The sequence below is a fragment of the Sorex araneus genome, chromosome 2 (assembly GCF_027595985.1).
Source record: "Sorex araneus isolate mSorAra2 chromosome 2, mSorAra2.pri, whole genome shotgun sequence".
In the NCBI taxonomy this organism is placed as follows: domain Eukaryota; kingdom Metazoa; phylum Chordata; class Mammalia; order Eulipotyphla; family Soricidae; genus Sorex; species Sorex araneus.
In genome coordinates, this window is record NC_073303.1 from 204,463,518 (window position 1) to 204,483,954 (window position 20,437).

The 20,437-nt window shown below is 44.2% G+C and overlaps 1 protein-coding gene across 1 annotated transcript in view; it reads right to left on the bottom strand.

The window, feature by feature from the left end:
- The window catches only part of SPIDR (scaffold protein involved in DNA repair), a 373,264-nt gene extending 356,212 nt beyond the window's left edge, over positions 1-17,052 (bottom strand). Inside the window, exons 1-3 of the mRNA XM_055129012.1 lie at positions 16,894-17,052; positions 4,338-4,493; positions 1,330-1,396 (exon numbers count right to left, since the gene is read on the bottom strand). Coding sequence (XP_054984987.1) covers positions 1,330-1,396; positions 4,338-4,493; positions 16,894-16,926 — 256 coding nt within the window. The 5' untranslated portion in view covers positions 16,927-17,052. The remainder of the gene's footprint in view (positions 1-1,329; positions 1,397-4,337; positions 4,494-16,893) is intronic.
- Positions 17,053-20,437: the final 3,385 nt, after the last annotated feature.

Genomic DNA, 20,437 nt, shown 5'->3' on the forward strand with positions numbered 1-20,437 from the left:
TCTCGGTAGCTTGCCAGGTTCTCTGAGAGGGAGAATTAGGCTATAAGATGTCGCGCGGCCGCATTTGCTTCAGGGAGCTTGGTTTTATAGTCTCTGGATGTTGGCCGTTGATGGGATTACACGGCGCTGGGGACAGTTTCTGGATGTAACCGCCTAGCCACTAGAAAAAGGGGGGCCTGGGGGGAAAAGGCCCAGCCCCAATCTGAGCAGGCTTGGAGATCTCAGCCCCGGGTCCCACACACCTGGGTACCTCTGACAGTTTCTTCATGCATGAGGCTTGTCCAAGCGTGTGGAGAGTAGCCTTGAGCATGGCTGTGGCTGGGTTCCAGAGCAGTTCAGCTGCCGGGGCTCTGCTCTATCTAATGGGTGTTGGGTAAATATTTTTTTTTCTAATCTGTGAGCTGTCTTTGTATTTTGGTCACTATTTCTTTGGAGGTGCAAAAGCTTTATGGTTTAATGTGGTCCTATTTATTTATCTTTGCTTCCACTTGCTTGGTCAGTGGTATTTCATCTTTAAAGATGCCTTTAGTTTTAATGACATAGAAGGTTCTGTCCACAAAACTTTATGGTTCCACGGTGTATCTTATGAATTCAGGCAGCACAATTCACAATAGCCAGAACCTGGAAACAACCCGAGTGCCCGAGAACAGATGACTGGATAAAGAAACTACGGTACATCTACACAGTGGAATACTATGCAGCTGTTAGAAAAAAATGAAGTTATGAAATTTTTTATAAATGGATGGACAAGAATATCATGCTGAGTGAATTGAGTCAGAAGGAGAGGAATAGAAATAGAATAACTGGACTCATTTGTGAGATATTAAAAAAAACAAAACACCCTACTATAAGCCCAATACCCAAAGACAGTAGAATCAAGGACAAGAGAATTGGTGCACAGTTAGAAGCCTACCTCAAATGCTGGGGAAGAAAATAGAGTTGGGATAGAGAAGGGACCACCATGACAAATAGAGTTGGAAATAATCACTCTGCATAAGAACTGTGTGCTAAAAACAGGTAAAGGAACAAACATGATAACCTCTCAGTACCTGTATTGCAACCATAATATCCCAAAATGGAGAGAGAGGGGGAGAAACAGCGGGAGGGAAACGGGAGGGTAGGGGGGAAGGATGGGAAAGGAAAGTGCCTGCCATAGAGACAGGCTGTGGGGAGGGTGGCAGGAAGGTAAACTGGGGACACTGGTGGTGTGAATTGTACATTGGTGGAGGGATGGGTGTTGGAACACTGTATGACCGAAACCCGACCATGATCAGTTTTACAACTCTGTATCTCACGGTGATTCAATTAAAAAAAAAATCAAATGATTACCTTTTTGGGGCCGAGGGGATGATTCAAGGTGCTTTCCCAGAGTAGTCTTCCTTTCAGCTGTTAATGACTACATACAGAAAATATTGTTTAGTATTTTATCATTATTGTCACAAGTTAAACAACAACATAATATTTTGTAAAATATTTAAAACCTTAAACTATATCCTCTGCTTGGAGGACTCGCTCGGGATGGGAGATGCGTGCTGAAAGCAGATTACAGACCAAATATGATGGCCACTTAATATCTGTATTGCAAACCATAACACCTAAAAGGAGAGAGAGAGTAAGACGGAATGTGCCTGCCACAGAGGCAGGGGAGGAGGGGGTGGAGGGAGGAGAGAAATGGGGTGGGGTAGTGAGAGGGATACTGGGTGGGAACACTGGTGGTGGAGAATGGGCACTGGTGGAGGGATGGGTATTTGATCACTGTATGACTGAAACGTAAGCACGAAAGTTTGTAAGTCTATAACTGTACCTCACAGTGATTCATTAAAAAAATTTAAAAAAAATTTATCCTCAATATGCTCATATAGTAATAAGTGTATTTTCAAGAATATAAATACAGAACTGTCCAAATAACATAACATTACTCATAATGTTTGCTCGAGAGGGCACCAGTAACATCTCCATTGTGAGACTTGTTGTTACTGTTTTTGGCATATTGAATACGCCACGGGGAGCTTGCCAGGCTCTGCCATGCGGGCGAGATACTCTCGGTAGCTTGCCGGGCTCTCCGAGAGGGGCAGAGGAATCGAACCCCGGTCAGCCACATACAAGGCAAATGCCGTACCCACTGTGCTGGAATGATACGTAAAAATAGTTCTTCTGGGGCCGGAGCAATAGCACAGCGGGTAGGGCGTTTGCCTTGCATGCGGCCGACCCGGGTTCGATCCCCGGCATCCCATATGGTCCCCCAAGCACCGCCAGGAGTAATTCCTGAGCGCAAAGCCAGGAGTAACCCCTGAGCATCGCTGGGTGTGACCCAAAAAAAGCAAAAAAAAAAAAAATAAATAGTTCTTCAAAAATAGTTCTTGGCCCTCAGCTGCTGCTCATGTATATTGTGTGGCAAACCCCTCTTGTGACAAGGTGTTTTGTTTCTCTCTTTTGTAGTTCGAAAAATTTGCTGAGCACAGCAGGCAGGGCTCAAGGCTTACTCCTGGCTCTAGGCCCAGGGGGACATATGGGGTGCCTGGGATTGAACCTGGGTCAACTCCATGCAAGGCAAGAGCCCGACCTGCTGTACTTTATCTCTGGTCCATGTAGTTCTAATTATTTTTAATATCATCTCACTGTGCAGTAGATTGTTCCTAAATTTCCAAATGAGTTGATCTTTGACCAAAGGGGTTTATGAATCAGGAATATATTTCTCTGAAGAAGACAGTGAGTCTAGAGGGTACCGAAGAGTTTCCTCACCCTCTCTCTTCTAGAACATTCCCAGCTCAATATATCCATCAACAAACTGACTCAAGTTATTTTAAAGTCTGTTGATAAAGTCTGTTGCTCGAGCAAATCGATGCGCAATGGAATGACAATGATGACAGTGACAGTGATACTCATTAAGTATTTTGAAATTAGCACATATCAGAAAGATAGCTCCAAGGTCTAGAACATGTGTATGGCATGCACAGGAGCCCAAATCTGATCCCTGATATTAGATGAGCCCCCTAGCTCATCTAATGTGGGCCTGGAAGCCTCTTAGCACCACTGGGGAGGCCCCGGTTGCCCCCAAGACTACTTGGAAATTCCTCACATTGCTTAAGAAAACAAAAATAATCACGTTAATAAAATCTAAGGGGCTGGAGAGATAGCACAGCGGGTAGGGCCTTTGCCTTGCATATGACAGACCCGGGTTCGATTCCCAGCATCCCATATGGTCCCCCGAGCACCGCCAGGGCTAATTCCTGAGTGCAGAGCCAGGAGCAACCCCTGTGCATCACCAGGTGTGACCCCCCAAAAAAAATTAATCCAACTATTTAACTATCCAACTATGAACATGTCATAAATATATTTATGATAAAAAGTAGGATTCTGGGCCAGAGTGATAGTACAGCAGGTAGGGCGTTTGCCTTGCACACGGCTGACCCAAGAACAATCCCCAGCATCCCATATGGTTCCCCAAGCACCGCCAGGAATAATTCCTGAGTGCAGAGCCATGAGTAAACCCTAGCATCGCTGGCAGTGTCCCAAAAAGCAAAAGAAAAAAGAAAAAAAAGAGTAGGATTCTACAGTTTGGGCTTCTGTGTTCTTGTATGGCATAAATAGGTGAGCTCTAACTCATGTAAACCCAAGGAAGAAGGGGATAAAAGCAAAGTACTGGGGGGGAGGTTTACTGTGGTTCTTGGTGGTAGAATATATGCACTGGTGAAGGGATGGGTGTTCAAGCATTATGTAACTGAGACTTAAGCCTGAAAGCTTTGTAACTTTCAACATGGTGAGTCAATTAAAAAAATAAATTTAAATAAATAAATAAATAAAAGCAAAGTACTGATTATTATAAAATCTTGAAAGAAAAGAAGGAAGAGTATTCCCAGCACCACCCCCACACAGCTGAGTGTGATGCCAGGGGCACTGCACCTGGGATTCCAGGTGCCACCAGTACATGATCTCCAGAACAATGTAACCAAGACTGTTACAAGCACTGCAATTAAAAGGAGATCTGTGACAGGCACTACAATAAAAAGTGTAAACAAACACTACTACTAACTGTAAAAGTTAGAACAACACAATAAGGATAACAAAGGGAGGAGAATGGAATACTCTGTGTGTGTGTGTGTGTCTGCGGTGTGTGTGTGTGTGTGTGTGTGTGTGTGTGTGTGTGTGTGTGTGTGTGTGTGTTTGGTACCATAAGGAAAACAAAGGGAGGAGAATGGAATAAAGTGTGTGTGTGTCTGCAGTGTGTGTGTGTGTGTGTGTGTGTGTGTGTGTGATGTGTGATGTGTGATTGCAGTGGCCTGATCAGAATCAGGAACCTATGACACTCAGGTAAAACAATTTTACAAATTCTTTACCAGAGTCCCAGAAGTGTCCAAAAAGCCTTCTCCACACCTAAGCCATTCTTCAGAGAGGGAAGAAGCTGTACCCACTGTTCTGGGACCTGCTTTTCTGATATTCAGTGAACTCTCTCCTGGAAAGGATGGGTAGTCTGTATTCCAATTTCTTTTTCTCTGTAGTGATGAGTTTCAAAGAGAAAAGAAACTTTATTAAATATACATTGAGTTTACAAAATGCAAGCAGAGAAAACTTAACAACTACCTCTCCAGAGTCCTAAGAGGTATTGTATTTAGAGAAAAAAAGCTGAGAAACAAGGGAGCAATTAGCACCTAAGAATATTAGAAAAGGAGCAAGTAATCGGGAAGGTATTTCCTAAAAGGGAGACTACAGAGCAAAGCTCCACTTCAGGAAGATTCAAAAGGGTGACAACACTCAAGGAGAAATGCTGAAGTTAATCTGTTCAACAGTACAAGGAAAACTAAACCAAAAACATGGGGAAAAAAGAAAAGGAAAGTTACCAGTGGGAGGAAAATCAGGAAATACCTAACAAACAAATAGTCAAAATTCTGCAAGATACAAGAAGAGAAGGTATAAATGTTACAGAGGATTCTGCCTCTTAAAAATTCTGAAAAATCTGGAGTGGAGAGAGTACAGCAGGTGGGTGCTTCCGCTGCACGTGGCAAGCGGGCTGCCATCTAGGCACCTAGCCCTGGCAGGAGTGATTCCTGAGCACAGAGCACAGTGGGTGTGGCTCCAAAATAGAAACAAGACAAAACAAAGTTCTGAAAAACTGTAATATAGAAAGTAGCAATGGTAAAGGATCAAAACCAAACCTCATATAAAGTTATTTTTAGAAAGAATAAAAAAGAGGCAGAATACTTCAACACATAAAGAAGGTGCACCAAAGACCTGCCGATAGTACAGACAGAACTGCAATAAAATTTCAAATCATGACATTAACATTTTAAAATCTCATAAATGAAGTAACCAATTTAAGTAAAATAAAAAATGTGAATGACCTCAAATTAAAAAGAGTATGCCACAAGGAATGCAATAGCATTAATACACCACAAATATCTAAAGATAAAGAAAAGGTTAAAAGGAGGAAATTTTGGTTTCTTTCCATCAAAGAAAAGGAGGAAATTTTAGTTTCTCTACATCAAAGAATAAAAGGACTTAAAAAAAAAAATGAATGAAATACTCAAGTATCTCTTCCAGGATCCAATACACAGACGAATACAAAGAACAAACCCCAAATAGGACAGAGCTACAGTATAGCAGGTAAGGCACACACAGCCAACTGGGGTTTAATCCCCGGAATCCCATATGGTGCCCCAAGAACTGCCAGGAGTAATTCCTGAGTTCAGAGCCAGGAGTAACCCCTGAGCATCACTAGTTGTGCCCCAAAAACAAATGATAAATAAACAAATAAGACTGTAACAGAAAGCTTTCCTGATTTTTTTTTTTTTTTGCTTTTTGGGTGACACCCGGCGATGCACAGGGGTTACTCCTGGCTCTGCACTCAGGAATTACCCTGGTGCTGCTCAGGGGACCATATGGGATGCTGGGAATCGAACCCGGGTCGGCTGCGTGCAAGGCAAACGCCCTACCCGCTGTGCTATCACTCCAGCCCCTCCTGATTTTTTTTTAAGAGGGAAACTATGTCTTGAAGCAAACCACTATACCTAAGAGTATCAACCCAAAAACATTCAAAATCAAGACAAAGTGCAGGGAGCCAGGGACAGCTCAGCTGTAGAGCACCATCTCAGCCTGAGGCCAATGAGGCAACAATTTGATCCCTGGCACTGCCCCGCACAATAGAGTACAATCCCAGCAATTCTGCTGTTTAAAATCCCTGCTGCCACAAACAGTGTGTCACTACCTTAACTGGTATGTAAGCAATTGAATGTGTGAACATGGTGAGTGTATGATTCCCGATGAGCATTGTGGTCCATTGGGCATGAGAACCACAGCTAAAGTGTATATACTCTGTAATCAGTTACTGAGGCAACAACAAAAAGAGAAGGGTGGGAGGAAAAACAATCCATTAGAGAAACTTGACAAAAATTTTTTGTGCCTGTAGGGAAAAAATAAATGACAAACAAGTGAACATAAATTACATTATCATTGGGGCCAGAAGGATATGTATAAGATCAGAGCGATAGTAGGGTAGGGCTTTGCCTTGCATGCAGCTGACATGGGTTCAATCCCCAGCATCCCATATAGTCCCCCATGCACTGCCAGGAATAATTTCCGGGCACAGAGCCAGGAGTAGCCCCTGAGCATCACTGGATGTGACCCAAAAGCAAAAAAAAAAAGAGGAGGAGGAGGAGGAGAAAGAGGAGAAGAAAGATATGTATAGTGTGTAGGCACTGCCTTGCATACAGCCAACCAAGGTTCAATCCGCAGCATCTCATATGGTATCCCGAGCACCACCAAGAGTAATTCCTGAATGCAGATCCAGGACTAACCCCTGAGCATCGCCAGGAGTCACTTCAAAACAAAAGCGAAACAATAATAATAATAAATTTTAATTCAAAAGATTAATGAAACCAAGAGATGATTCTTTGAAAAATAACAACACAACCAACAAACCACTAGCAGATTCACAAAGTAGAGAATCCTAATAAACAGAATTAGAAATCAGAACAGATATCACAGAAATTCAAAGGATTGTCAAGGAATATGTCAAATATCTGTATGTCAAAAAATGATAAAACCTAAAAGAAATGGATAAATTCTTAGTTATAAATTCCTATAAACTTCCAATGCTGAAACAAAAAAGATATAGAACACCTGAGCAGTACAATTACTATGATGGAAATGGAAATGGAAATCAAAACTCTTCCCAAAAACAAAAGGCCAGGCCCAGATGGGTTTACCAATGAGTTCTTCCAAACCTTTAATGAAGAGCTATAGGATCTTTCAGTAATCTAAGAAATATAAACCCCTCTAAACAATTTCTATTAAACAAACATTATCCCGATACCAAAAACAGAGACAGCATAGAAAAAGGAAACCTACAAACCTATGGATGCAAAGATCTTCAACAAAATACTAGCAGAATACAACAACACATCAAAAAGATCACATACCATGACCAAGTGATATTCATCCTGGGGATGCAAGTATGATTTAACATATGCAAATCGATTAACATAATACATCACATCAGTACAAGGAAAATAAGTCAAATGATCATATTACTAGATGGAAGGAAAACATTTGACAACAAGCAGCATATTCATGATAGAAACTCTCCAGAGTATAAATGAACTTGAAGAAACTTCCCTCAACATAGTTAAAACCATTTACCACAAGTCTAATACTCAATGGTCAAAAACAGAAAGCCTTTCCTCTAAGACCTGTATGTCCACTCTCAGCATTACTATTCTATATACTACTGGAAGTCCCTACCATAGCAACTAGGAAGAAAGAGATATCAAGGGTACATAGACAGTAAAAGAAGAAGTCAAGTCCTCACTATTTGCAGATGACATGACACTATACTTAGCCCTAAAGACTCAGAAAAAATAACTTCTAGCAGGACCAGAGCGATAGTATAGCGGGTAGGGCATTTGCCTTGCAAGCAGCCAACACAGGTTCATTCCCCGGCACCCCATATGGTCCTGAGTGCAGAGCCAGGAGTAACCCCTGAGTATTGCCAAGTGTGACCTAAAAAAAGAAGAAAAAGAACCTCCTATACAAGAGACTTGTATAGTAAAATGACAAACTATAGAATCAACATGCAGAAATCCATAACTTTTGTTTTTTTCTTTTTGGGCCACACCTGGCAATGCTCAGGGGTTACTCCCGACTCTGCACTCAGGAATTACTCCTGGCAGTGCTTGGGGGACCATATGGGATGCTGGGGATCAAACTGGGGTCAACGTCCATGGTTTTTCTACATGCAAATAGTAAAACAGAAAAGAGAGAAATTAACAAAAATAATTCCATTCACAACTGTGCCTCAGAAAATCAAGATAATCAAGAGAGATTTAAAAAAATAAAATGTAACCCAAGCAAGTGGAAACAAACATAAACAAATGGGATGAGGTTAAACATAAGAAGCTTCTGCACCTCAAAAGAAACAGTGACCGGGGCTGGAGCGAAAGCACAGCGGGTAGGGCATTTGCCTTGCACGCGGCCAACCCGGGTTCGAATCCCAGCATCCCATATGGTCCCCTGAGCACCGCCAGGAGTAATTCCTGAGTGTAGAACCAGGAGTAACCCCTGTGCATCGCCAGGTGTGACCCAAAAAGCAAAAAAAAAAAAAAAAGAGAAAGAAACAGTGACCAAAAGCCCATGGAATGGGAAAGAATATTTACCCAATACCCATCTGATAAGCAATTAGTATCCAGGATATATAAGACTCTAGTAGAATTATACAAGGAAAAATCCTCCAACCCCATCAAAAATTGGGGTGAAGAAATGAAGAGAAGCTTCCTCAAAAAATACAAAAGGCATATGAAAAAAATGCTCTTACACAGCTAATCATCAGGAAGATGCAAGTCAAAACAACAATGAGATATCATCTCACACCACAGACACTGACACACATTCAAAAGAATAAAAGCAACCAGTGTTGGTGTGGATATGGGAAGAAAGGAATGCTCCTTCACTGTTGGTGGGAATGCAGACTGGTCCAGCCTTTTTGGAAAACAATGTGGGCATTTCTTTAAAAACTAGGAATTGAGCTTCCATACGACCCTGCATTACCACTTCTGGGAATATATCCCAAGGGTGAAAAAAAGCACAGTAGAAATGACATCTGCACCTGTATGTTCACTGCAGCATGGTTCACAATAGCAAGAATCTGGAAACAACCCAAGTGCTTGAGAACAGATGACTGGTTAAAGAAACTTCGGTACATGTATACAATGGAACACTATGCAGCTATTAGGAAAGATGAAGTCATGAAATTTGCTTGTAAGTGGATGATCATGGAGAGTATCATTCTAAGTGAAATGAGTCTGGAAGAGGGGCCGGAGCGATAGCACAACGGGTAGGGCATTTGCCTTGCACACGGCCGACCTGGGTTCGATCCCCGGTATCCCATATGGTCCCCTCAAGCACTGCCAGGAGCAATTCCTGAGTGCAAAGCCAGGAGTAACCCCTGAGCATCGCTGGGTGTGACCCAAAAAGCAAAAGAAAAAAAATAAATGAGTCTGGAAGAGAGAACAGACAAAATGACTGCACTTATTTGTAAAATATAAAATAAAATAATATGAGATTGACATCCAAGGACAGTAGAGACAAGGGCCAGGAATATTGCTCCTTAGTTGGAAACCTGTCTCATGAGCTGGGGGAGAAGGCAGCTGGGATAGAAAAGGGATCACTAAGTCAATAATGGTTGGGGGAATCATTCGGGATGGGAGATGTGCGCTGAAAGTAGATAAAGGACCAAACGTGATAGCCTCTCAGTATCTATATTGCAAACTATAATGCCCCAAAATAGAGAGAGAGCATGGGGGAAATTGCCTTCCACAGAGGCAGGAGGAGGGTTGGAAAGGGGGAGGGAGGTATACTGGGGACCTGGGGACATTGGTGGTGGAGAATGTGCACTGGTGGAGGGATGGGTGTTCAATCATCGTATGACTGAAACTCAAACATGAAAGTTTTGTAACTGTATCTCATGGTGATTCAATAAAATAAATAAATAAACAAATAAACAGATAAAAGTCCCATTCACAAATGTGCCTCAGAAAATCAAGGAATCAGCTTAACTAAAGAGAACAAAGATCTATTAAAAAAAAAAAAAAACCTACAAAACACTATACTAAGAAATGAAAGAGGACCCGAAGAAGTGGGAACATATCCCCTGCTCATGGAGTGGGAGGATTAACATTTTCAAAATGGCAAAACTCTCAGAAACATTATATAGATTCAGTTCAATACTATGCCCAATTCCACCACTTTAGTCTATGATGAATATAGTTTTCTTCTTATAACTATAGAAAGATCTATGTGGTTTGTTCAAAATTGCAAAACTAGCTGAGAGTTAACTGAAGTTAGTTGTAAAGTTCAAACTTAAAAACTAATCTTAAGATTAGGATAGATACCCATATTGCTTTGTACCTAGAATTTTTCCTCTTTCCTTTATTTTTTTTTTTTGCTGTTGTTGTGACCACAGACAAAATTTTTTTTTTTTTTTTTTTTTGGTTTTTGGGTCACACCCGGCGATGCACAGGGGTTACTCCTGGCTCTTCACTCAGGAATTACCCCTGGCGGTGCTCAGGGGACCATATGGGATGCTGGGATTAGAACCGGGGTCGGCCGCGTGCAAGGCAAACGCCCTACCCGCTGTGCTATTGCTCCAGCCCCGACCACAGACAAAATTTAATTGCTGTGGTCTTCCCCCATACTTGACTTTAGTGTGCACAAGATTTTCACCCTATGATCTTTGTTGCAGCTCTGGGGATAACAAACAGCAATGCCAGTGGGAAAGGAATGGGATCAAACTCATCTCTGCCACTGAGATATCCCAGAATCTCCCGACTACTAGCATTCTTGCAAATCTCTAAACTATTTATCCTATTAATTCATTAGATTTTAAGAATTTAACAGGTATAGGAATTTTGGCAGGTACTGGGTGGCGGGGGGGGGGGGGAGGTAAGGGGAGTGTCAAGGGATAAAAACACCTATCTATTCTTACAATGTTCACATTATAAAAGGAATAAAGCATAAATGTAAGCAAACCTAACGCAAGAATGAAATATTCCAAATGATATAAAGTTCCACAGAAATTCAGATTCACAATTAGGATGATTAAATAGGAGGTGATGTTTCATATAAGGCTTAACCAATAATTTGTTTTCAATAAACAAAAATAAAATTAATAGCATTATTCCAAAAGAACAAATGGAAGACTAAGGAATAGACATGAAAACTGTGAATAACTGGCTAAGAGCCAGAACAAAGGAAAGTCTGGAGTTGACAAAAAGCTACAAATAATCCTGGCTTCTTCACTTAACTTCTGTGTGACCTTGGACAAGTGATTTAACCTCTCTTCTGTGTCTCACCTCATCTTGACCTCAGTGTGTTCATACATAAAGTGAGAAATAATAGTACCTATCTCATAGAATTGTTACAGGACAGGATAAATCCAGAATTATTATTAGCCCATAATAAAATACTTAAGCAGAGGAATTACAACATAAAGTGATGCTTAAGGAAGGAAAAATTTCAGAACTGTGTAAATCAATACTTAAAAACAACTGTGGATGAGCATAGATGTAGATCTTCCAGACACAGTAACCCTTTATTTGACTGCAAACTGTGGGAGCATGAAACAGTACAGCACTATCTGAACTACTCTAGGGTTGACCTATTCTGATAGAAGCAAAAAATACAAAACTATAGTAGCCAGCCTTGTGGATGGCTCTCTGATTGATCCCTACTATTAGAACTCACCCTCTATAGTTCTTTCTTACACAATACTAAGTTGGTCTACGTAAAAAGCAAGATAATGTCACTTCTAGAGTATTATTATAAAAAAAAATGAAAGCTTATAACTATCTCACGGTGATTCAATAAAATTAAAAAAAAAAACAAGACACTATCACTTCTAGAGTAGCACTGCACTATAGCACTGTCGTCCTGTTGTTCATTGATTTGCTTTAGTGGGTACCAGTAACATCTCCATTGTGAGACTTGTTATTGTTTTTGGCATATCGAATATGCCACAGGTAGTTTTCCAGGCTCCTGTACTTCTAGAATATTATTTAAAAATAAATAAATAAATAAACACCACCACTGGGCAGGTTTAGACAGTATAGATAGGTAGGGTGCTGGCCTTGCACATAACTGACTGACCTAGGTTTGATCTCCAGCACCACATATAGTCCCCAAGCCCACCAGGAGTGATTCCTAAGCACAGCACCAGGAGTTAACCAGAAAAAAAATGTTTAAAAAAATTTTTTTAGGGGCTGGAGTGATAGCACAGCTGGTAGGGCGTTTGCCTTGCATGCGGCTGACCCAGGTTCAAATCCCAGCATCCCATATGGTCCCCTGAGCACCGCCAGGAGTAATTCCTGAGTGCATGAGCCAGGAGTAACCCCTGTGCATCGCTGGGTGTGACCCAAAAAGCAAAAAAAAAAAAAAAAAAAAAAAAAAATTTTTTTAAACACCAGAGTCTCTTAATTGTTCCCTCTTACTATTGAAAAAAAAACAGGGACCCTGAGCATGAGTACTACAGATAGGGTACTTGCCTTGCACATGACCAAACCAGGAGTAACCCCTGAGCATCACCAGGTGTTGCCCAAAAGCCTTCCTCCCCCTCCCCAAACAAAGAGGCATAAAACTGCATGCATGAGGTCAGAATTCATTCCCAGGAATCATATGTTTACTCCATAGTGCCATATATAATTCCCTCCCGACCCCGCCACACACACACACACACACACACACACACACACACACACACACACTCATACACAATGGAACTGGGAGCTAGAGGGATAGGACAAAGGGTAGGTAGTTTGCCTTGCAGGAGGCTGACCCAGGTTTGATCCCTAGCATCCCGTATGATCCCCCAAATCCACCAGGAGTGATTCCCTGAGCTTAGAGCCAGAAGTAAGAAGCTCTGAGCCCTCCCGGCTGTGGCCCAAAAAACCAAAATAAAGACAGAGAGTGATGCATCATGTTGTAAGTTGCCTAAAAAAAAGAGGAAAGGAATCAATATTTATAAACAACTGTGGGTGAGCTTAGAAGTATATCTTCCAGACGCAGAAACCCTTTATTTGATTGCAGATTGTGGGAGACCCTGAATGAGAACTATCCAGCTGAGCATTTCTGAGATTCCTGATCATCAAAAAAGGTACCAAGAAATAAGCATTTGGTTTTTGTTGGAGGTGGGGCTGTTGTTGTTTTGTGGTGCATGGAATTGAACCATAAGTCACATACTAATCATGTGCTTTATATTGAGCTGCATCCCCAGTTCTTGCAGATTTTTTGTTGTTAGTGGTGGGTGTTGAGGAGGGGGGAAGGTATACCAGAGCCACTCCTGGTAGTGCTTAAGGCAAAGTGATATTAGGGATCAAACCCAGAAATCACACATGTAAGACATGCGGTCTACTACTTGAACCATATCCCCGGCACCCAAAGAAGTGGCTTTTAAAATTTGCTTCCATTTTAAGACATTGATGTCTTAAATGTCTTAAAATGGAAGCAAAATGGAACACTAAATGAAGGACAACCATGCGAGCAAGCCGAGTCCCAAAAAGGATTCAGCACGATCAACCATATCCACACGTGACCAAGCTCATTTAAGTTACACGAGAGTTCAAGATGCCACTCTGTCTAATGTTCATCGACTTAAAAAGGCCTTCGATTCTGTTGAGAATGAAGCAGTCATCGAAGCCCTAGCCAAACAGGGTGTTCAAACTCAGTACAAGATCCTCCTCGAGCTGCATTACGGATTCACCACCAGGATCTCACTATTCTACAAGGAAGTGATCACTGACCTAAAGAGAGGGGTTCAGCAGGGTGATACCACTTCACCGAAACTCTTCAGTGCCATCCTCGAGAACACTATACAATGACTGGAATGGAAAGGAATGGGAGTGAAGATAGACGGTCAGCAACTACACCACCTGCTTCACTGGTGACATCATTCTCATAACGCCAAACATTAGCCAAGCGGCACAAATGCTGGCCGACTTCGAACACTAGTGTAGAAAGGTAGGACTACAGCTGAATCTCAGCAAAACAATGTTCATGAAAAACGAACTAGTCCCCGATGTTCCATTTGCTCTCAATGGAACAAACATCTCTGAATGCAGCAGGTATGTGTACCTGGGTCAAGAACTCAACATGAGGAATGATTTGGTGCCAGAACTGTGCAGGAGAAAGAGAGCAGCATGTAACGCCTTCAAGAGCATTGAAGAAGTGGTTAAGAGAACGAAGAACCTCCGACTCTGGGCACATCTTTTCGATTCCACTGTTCTTCCTGCACTGATGTACGCCTCAGAGACCTGGGCCCTACACAAACAGGATGAGAATGCTATTTGGGTATCCCAAAGAGGAATCGAAAGAGATATGCTAGGAGTATCAAGTCTCACTCAAGTAAGAGAAGGAATCCAGAGTTCCGACCTCCACTGACAATCAAGAATCAGGGACGCTGTCTCGTTTGCCAAGACATCAAAAATCAGATGGGCCGGACATGTAATGTGATTCAGAGACGACCGCTGGACTAGAGCTGTTACCGACTGGATTCCATGGGATGTCAAAAGACCGTGTGGCTGCCCACCAAAGAGATGGTCAGACTTCTTCGTCAAAACCCCGAATGAACGATTTGAGGTTCTTCCTGTTCCTGAAGGGAGCAGATATCATTGGGCTACATTCAAACGCGACAGGGACAAATAGAGACATTATTGGCACCCACTCGAGCAAATCGAAGATCAACAGGATGACAAGTGATACAAGTGATTTAAGACATTCACACACACACACACACACACAAACTATTTAAAAGAAAAGCAAGGGCTTGAAAGTTAATAGAATGAAGGAGTGGCTATCAAATCAAAACTAATAACATTTTGGGGGAGTGGGGGTCAGGCCCAGCAATGCACGGGGTTACTCCTGGCTTATTCACTCAAGAATTACTCCTGGCGGTGCTCAGGGGACCATATGGGATGCTGGGAATCAAACCCAGTTGGCGGCGTAGAAGGCAAATGCCCTACCCACTGTACTATCACTCCAGTCCGAAAACTGGTAACATTCTTAAATCAGAATTCAGTCTAAGTGCCTAACATTAGGGTTTTGGTTGGCAAAGTAGTAATTTCAGAAAATATAGCTCTTAAAGATACTGCAGCCTTTTGATAACAGTCACTAGCAAAAATAAAGTAAGAAATTAGCCTATCCCACTCATGAAGTTCCCTTTTTTCAGGAAGTTCTGAGAAGAGTAATCTGGATGAAAAAATATTTGTGTGACTCTATTTCTCCCTTCTGGTGCATTAGTATTCCCTCTTATGCTTTAAATTAGCCAAAAGTGAACCCACAAAAATCCTAGACATTCCCCCAAGCCCTAACACAGACAGACTCCTTGGGCATGCTGTGTACCCTCCAGGATTTATGAGTAATTAATCCTGTTTCTCCAAGTTACCTGATAGTTTTTGCTGAAGTTAGTAGTATAACTATAATCAGAAACACAAGGTGTGGTCCAGACACAATACTAGGGCTGTGGTGGCTTGCTACAGTGTCCATGCATTACTTAGGAATCTGGGAACAATACCACATAGGAGAAAGGGTCAGAGTCTGAGAGGCTAAGAATTATTGATACTGAGTAGTTTTGTTGTTAATTGTGTGAGCCAGCAGGGTTCCTACTCTCCCACCTGCTGATAAGAGTCTAAAATGATTCGAAGGGTGGGATGGGCCCCTGAAGAGATAGCATAGCAGACAGGGTGCTTATTTTGCACAGAGCAGACCTGGGTTCCATCCCTGGCACTGCCAGTAGTTATTCCTGAGTGCAGAGCCGGATTAAACCTTGAGCACCACTAGGTGTGCCTCCCACCCCATCAAAATAAAAAAAAGAAGAAGAAAAAGAAAACTTAAGGCCTGGGATATAGCTCAGGATACAGCACTTGTCCTGCATGTGTAAGGCTCTGAACTTGATCCCTGACACAATAAAATAAATTGGATTAAATTAAATTAAATGAACTGGGGTCAAAGAGCTCAAGAGGCTGAGCACTTGCTTTACATGCAAAAGACTGAGTTCTGTCCAGGGCCATAGTGCAGCAGGTAGTGGTGCTGGCCTTGCACTGGGCCAACCAGGTTCAATCCCCAGCATCCCATATGGTCCTCCGAGTCTGTCAGGAGTGATTCCTGAGTGAACAGCCCGGAATAAGCCCTGAGCATTGTCAGGTGTGGCCCAAAAACGAAACAAGAAAGGGGACCCAGTTCAACCCCTGTCCCATACGGTGCCCCAAGCACAGCCAGGAGCAACCTCATCACACTGCCACGTGTGGCTCAAAACCAAAATAACAATAAAATAATAATAATAATAATTTAATATCTTTTAAAATGAGGTTTTAATATTAAAGATATTTTAATCATTTAAAATAATGCGGTCAAAGGTCATACTGCAGTGACAGCTAACTTCAATGACTGCCCGGTACAAACTTTCAGTGGGGGCAGGGGGTGCCACACCAGGCAGTGCTCAGGGGCTGCTCCCGGCTCGGCGCTCCCGGGACTCGACTGTGCGGTGCCAGCCTCAGGCGCGCTCCCAGCGCCCGCCTCGCGACCCGGGGCCCGGCGCGCCCTGCCCCGGCCTCGCGGCAGCCGACACCCGCCTCCTCCCGGGCGCTCTCCGGCGGCGGGAGGGCGGCGCCGCGCCGGTTCCCTCAGACCGGTGTGAGGAGCCGCGGCCGCGGACCACGACCGCGCCTGACAGAACAGCCCGGGCTGCGCGGGCGGCGCTCTCGGGGCGGCGAAGGGCGGCGTCCGGGACGGGCCTGCAGAGGAGGCGCGGGGCAGGGCGGCCGCGCGGGGACCCGGCGCCCCCCGCTCCGCCGCTCCCCTCCGCGCGGGGAGCCCGGGACGCCGCGCGCACACGGCGCGGCCTGCCCAGCGTACCTTGGGGCCACGGGGGCGGCCTCTCCCGGGCATCGCACGCACACCGAGGCACCGGCTCCGGGGCGCCCCACGCCCGTCCCACTGAGGGAAACCAGGCTGCGGCCACGAGAGGACCCGCCACTCCCGCCGCACGCGCCTTGCCAAGCGCGCCAGCAGGCTTCCGCGAGGGGGGCGGGTCTTCCTTCAGGCCCCGCCCCCTCGGCCCGCCCAACGAGGAGCCGGCAGCTGTGGGGCGGGGCCTGAGGGAAGATCCGCCCCACACTCGATGGGCCGGCTGCCGTGAGGGGGGTGGGACCTAAAGGAAGACACGCCCCACAGCTGTTGACTTCTCTGTTAGGCCGGGAGATGGAGAGGGGCGTGGCCCTACGGAAGACACTCCCCACAGCTGCTGGCTCCTCTGTTGAGCGAGGAGCGGAAGAGGGGCGGGACCTGAAGGAAAACACGCCCACATCTGCTGGCGCCTCATTGGGCCGGTCTCCGCGAGAGGGGCGGAGCCTGAAGTAAGACCCGCCCCGCAGCTTTTGCGCAGCTTTGAAGCCTGAGGACCTGCCGGAAGAAGCGCCCGCTCTGGTTGGCGGCTACGCGACGGAAAGCAGCCAGTCCGCCGCGGCTCCGAACACGGCTGCTGCCTGTGCAGCTTTTGCTGCTTTGCCTTCCAGGACGGTCAGACGCTCAGGAATTCTGTGTGTCCAAGAGTACCGCGTCCCCGGGCCCTTGCTCTCTGAGGACCCTCCAGCGGAGCGTGTTTCAGGTCGTGCTTCGAGGTGGCCCTTAGGTCACAGCCAAGGGCCCTTTAGTAAAGAGCCCTGTGAGGAGGGTCGGAGCTGCTCCTTGCGGGGGAAAGTGCCGCCCCTTCCGGCGGGCGAGAGAAGTCTCACAGAACCGTCGGGTATGGATGGGATAAGTGTCAGGGAGAGAAAGGCCAGAAAAACACAAACAATCAAGAATTGTTTAGAAAGACAAAAAAAATGAACCAAGAAATATCTGGAAATGCAATATTCAACTACCAGCTGAGGACAAAAACCAGATCGCGTCCAAGTCCACTCACTGATGAGTAGGAATGATGCCTTCCTTAAGACCAGGGAGAGAAGATCCCCAATCCTCAAAGTTCTTCCCCATGACAACCTTCTAGCTGTCACCTCAGCCCAAGCTGAGGCAGCTTGAGCTGCGGGGAGGAGGGGACACAATTATAAAATAAGCTTCCAGATCGCGGGCCCCACTTATCTTGCATGTGGCCCATTGAGGTTGATGCCCAGCCCACATATGGTCCCCAGACCCCGCCAGAGGTAACCCCTAATCACCAAGACAGTAGTAAGCCTGAATACCACCGGGAATGCCCCCCCCAAAAAAAAATAAAATAAAATCAGCTTCCCACATCAGCTTGATTCCCTCCAGGGAAACTAACCTAACTCTCTGGGTGCTGCAGTTTGTCCTTGGTTTATGGCCCTCCACTCTGGCGGGAGGTGACCATGTCTTCCTTTAGGGTATGAATTTGCTTTCATTCCCGCCTTTCTGTTTTTCCTGGAGAGACCTTCTCTCTCCTTGGAATCCATACTCTTTCTCAATCAAAACTGTTTCACTTCACTTTCTCCAGAAATTTCTTTTCCTCGGAGCTGGGGTAATAGCACAGTGGGTAGGGTGTTTGCCTTGCACGCGGCCGACCCGGGTTCAATTCCCAGCATCCCATATGGTCCCCTGAGCACCGCCAGGGGTGGTTCCTGAGTGCATAGCCAGGAGTGGCCCCTGTGCTTCGCCGGGTGTGACCCAAAAAGAAAAAAGAAAGAAAGAAGCCTGGACCCTGGATCAATCCTGCAGACTGAGACTGACTTCAGTTCTGTTCTCCCTGGAGAACACACACACACACACACAAATACAAATTTAGGCGTCCTGAAATCTACCAGTGGAATTTATTCTGCTAACACTTTGAGAAGATTTTAAAATAAAATGCAATCAGAAGGGGAGCTGGATAAAAATGAAATAAAGTCTAGGTAGTGATGCTCTAATGTAGGCATCTTTTTATTTTAATTTTTATTGGGTTGTAAGTTAAACTACCTCTTCTTGGTTTCAATAGGAAAGAGATTAAATTGACATATCAGAGATAGTAAAAGACAAACTTTAATTACCTGTCATTGGAACTTATACATAGAACAATAAAACCACTGATCTGATCTTTTCAGAGAAGTTATAGTCTCCAGAAATAGAGCAACAAGTTTAGAAGCAAAAAAACACAGCAAGAAATTTAGCAATTTAAAGTAAGAAGAATGTGGAGCCAAAGCAATTGTACAGCAGATAGGGCATTTGCCTTGCACACTGTCGACCCAGATTTGATCCCTGGTAACCCATATGATCCCCTGAGCACCACCAGAAGTGATTCCTGAGTACAGAGCCAGGAGTAACCCCTGAGCATCACCGGGTGTGACCCAAAAAGCAAAAGCAGGAAGGGAAAAAAAAACTAAGTTGGGAGAGGTAGCCACTGAGCAAAAAAGATCAGAGAGAACTGGAAGCCTGAAACAGAGCTAGCACTGGTGTTGACTCTGTGGCCTGAATCTTGCTGAGGATTTGTGTTTACACATGCTTTATAGCAGTTACAATATCTAGTAGGTCTGTACTTTAAACCCAGGCTTGAGAGTTGCTGGTGACTCGCATGAAATTGATGTATGAGTGACTAAGGACTGTCACATTTATCTCGGGGTTAAGCTTCAGACCAGGTATGCCCTATGGTTCTTGAGCACTTAGTAGGTGGCAACTGGGAGTAGGGTGGAGAAGTTGTTATTTGGCATCTCTGTTAGAGTCCTTCCCTCTGCATTTGATGCCTGGGCTTTGCTAAACAGAAAGTGCTTTGGAAGACTTGGCCTGTATGCTGGCAACTGATAGGGGACTAAGTCTGTTGACTTGACTAACCAGCTGTCTGTCAGCCCAGGAACGGAAGAACCCAGTGAGACACCAGCAGCCACAGAGTTGATAACAGTGCTGGCTCTGATTCAGGCTTCCAGTTCTCAGTCACTTGCTTCCCTCCTTAGAGCATGTGAAAAAGCTGTGTATCTGGGAAACAGAGTATTCAGCACATGCTCAACCTGTTTCCCTGTACTTTAGAGGTTTTTGACCTCTAAAATGACTATTTTAATACTTAAAATGACTATTTTTTAATATTAAATTTGGGGCCAGACAAAACTGGATAGCTACATGCAAAAAAAAAAAAATGGGCTCAGACCTCTACCTAACACCATGTACAAAAGTCAGGTCAAAGTGGGTTAAAGACCTCAACATCAGATCAGAATCCATAAGGTACATGGAAGACAAGGTTGGCAAAACCCTCCAAGATATTGAAGCTAAAGGTATCTTCAAAGATGACACGCCATTGGTCAAACAAGTGAAAACAGAGATAAACAAATGGGACTATCTTACTGGAAAAAAACCTGAGTGCCCTAGAACAGATGACTGATTAAAGAAACTTTGGTACATCTACACAATGGAATACTATGCTGCTATTAGAAAAGATGAAGTCATGACCTTTGCATATAAGTGGATCAACATGGAAAGTATC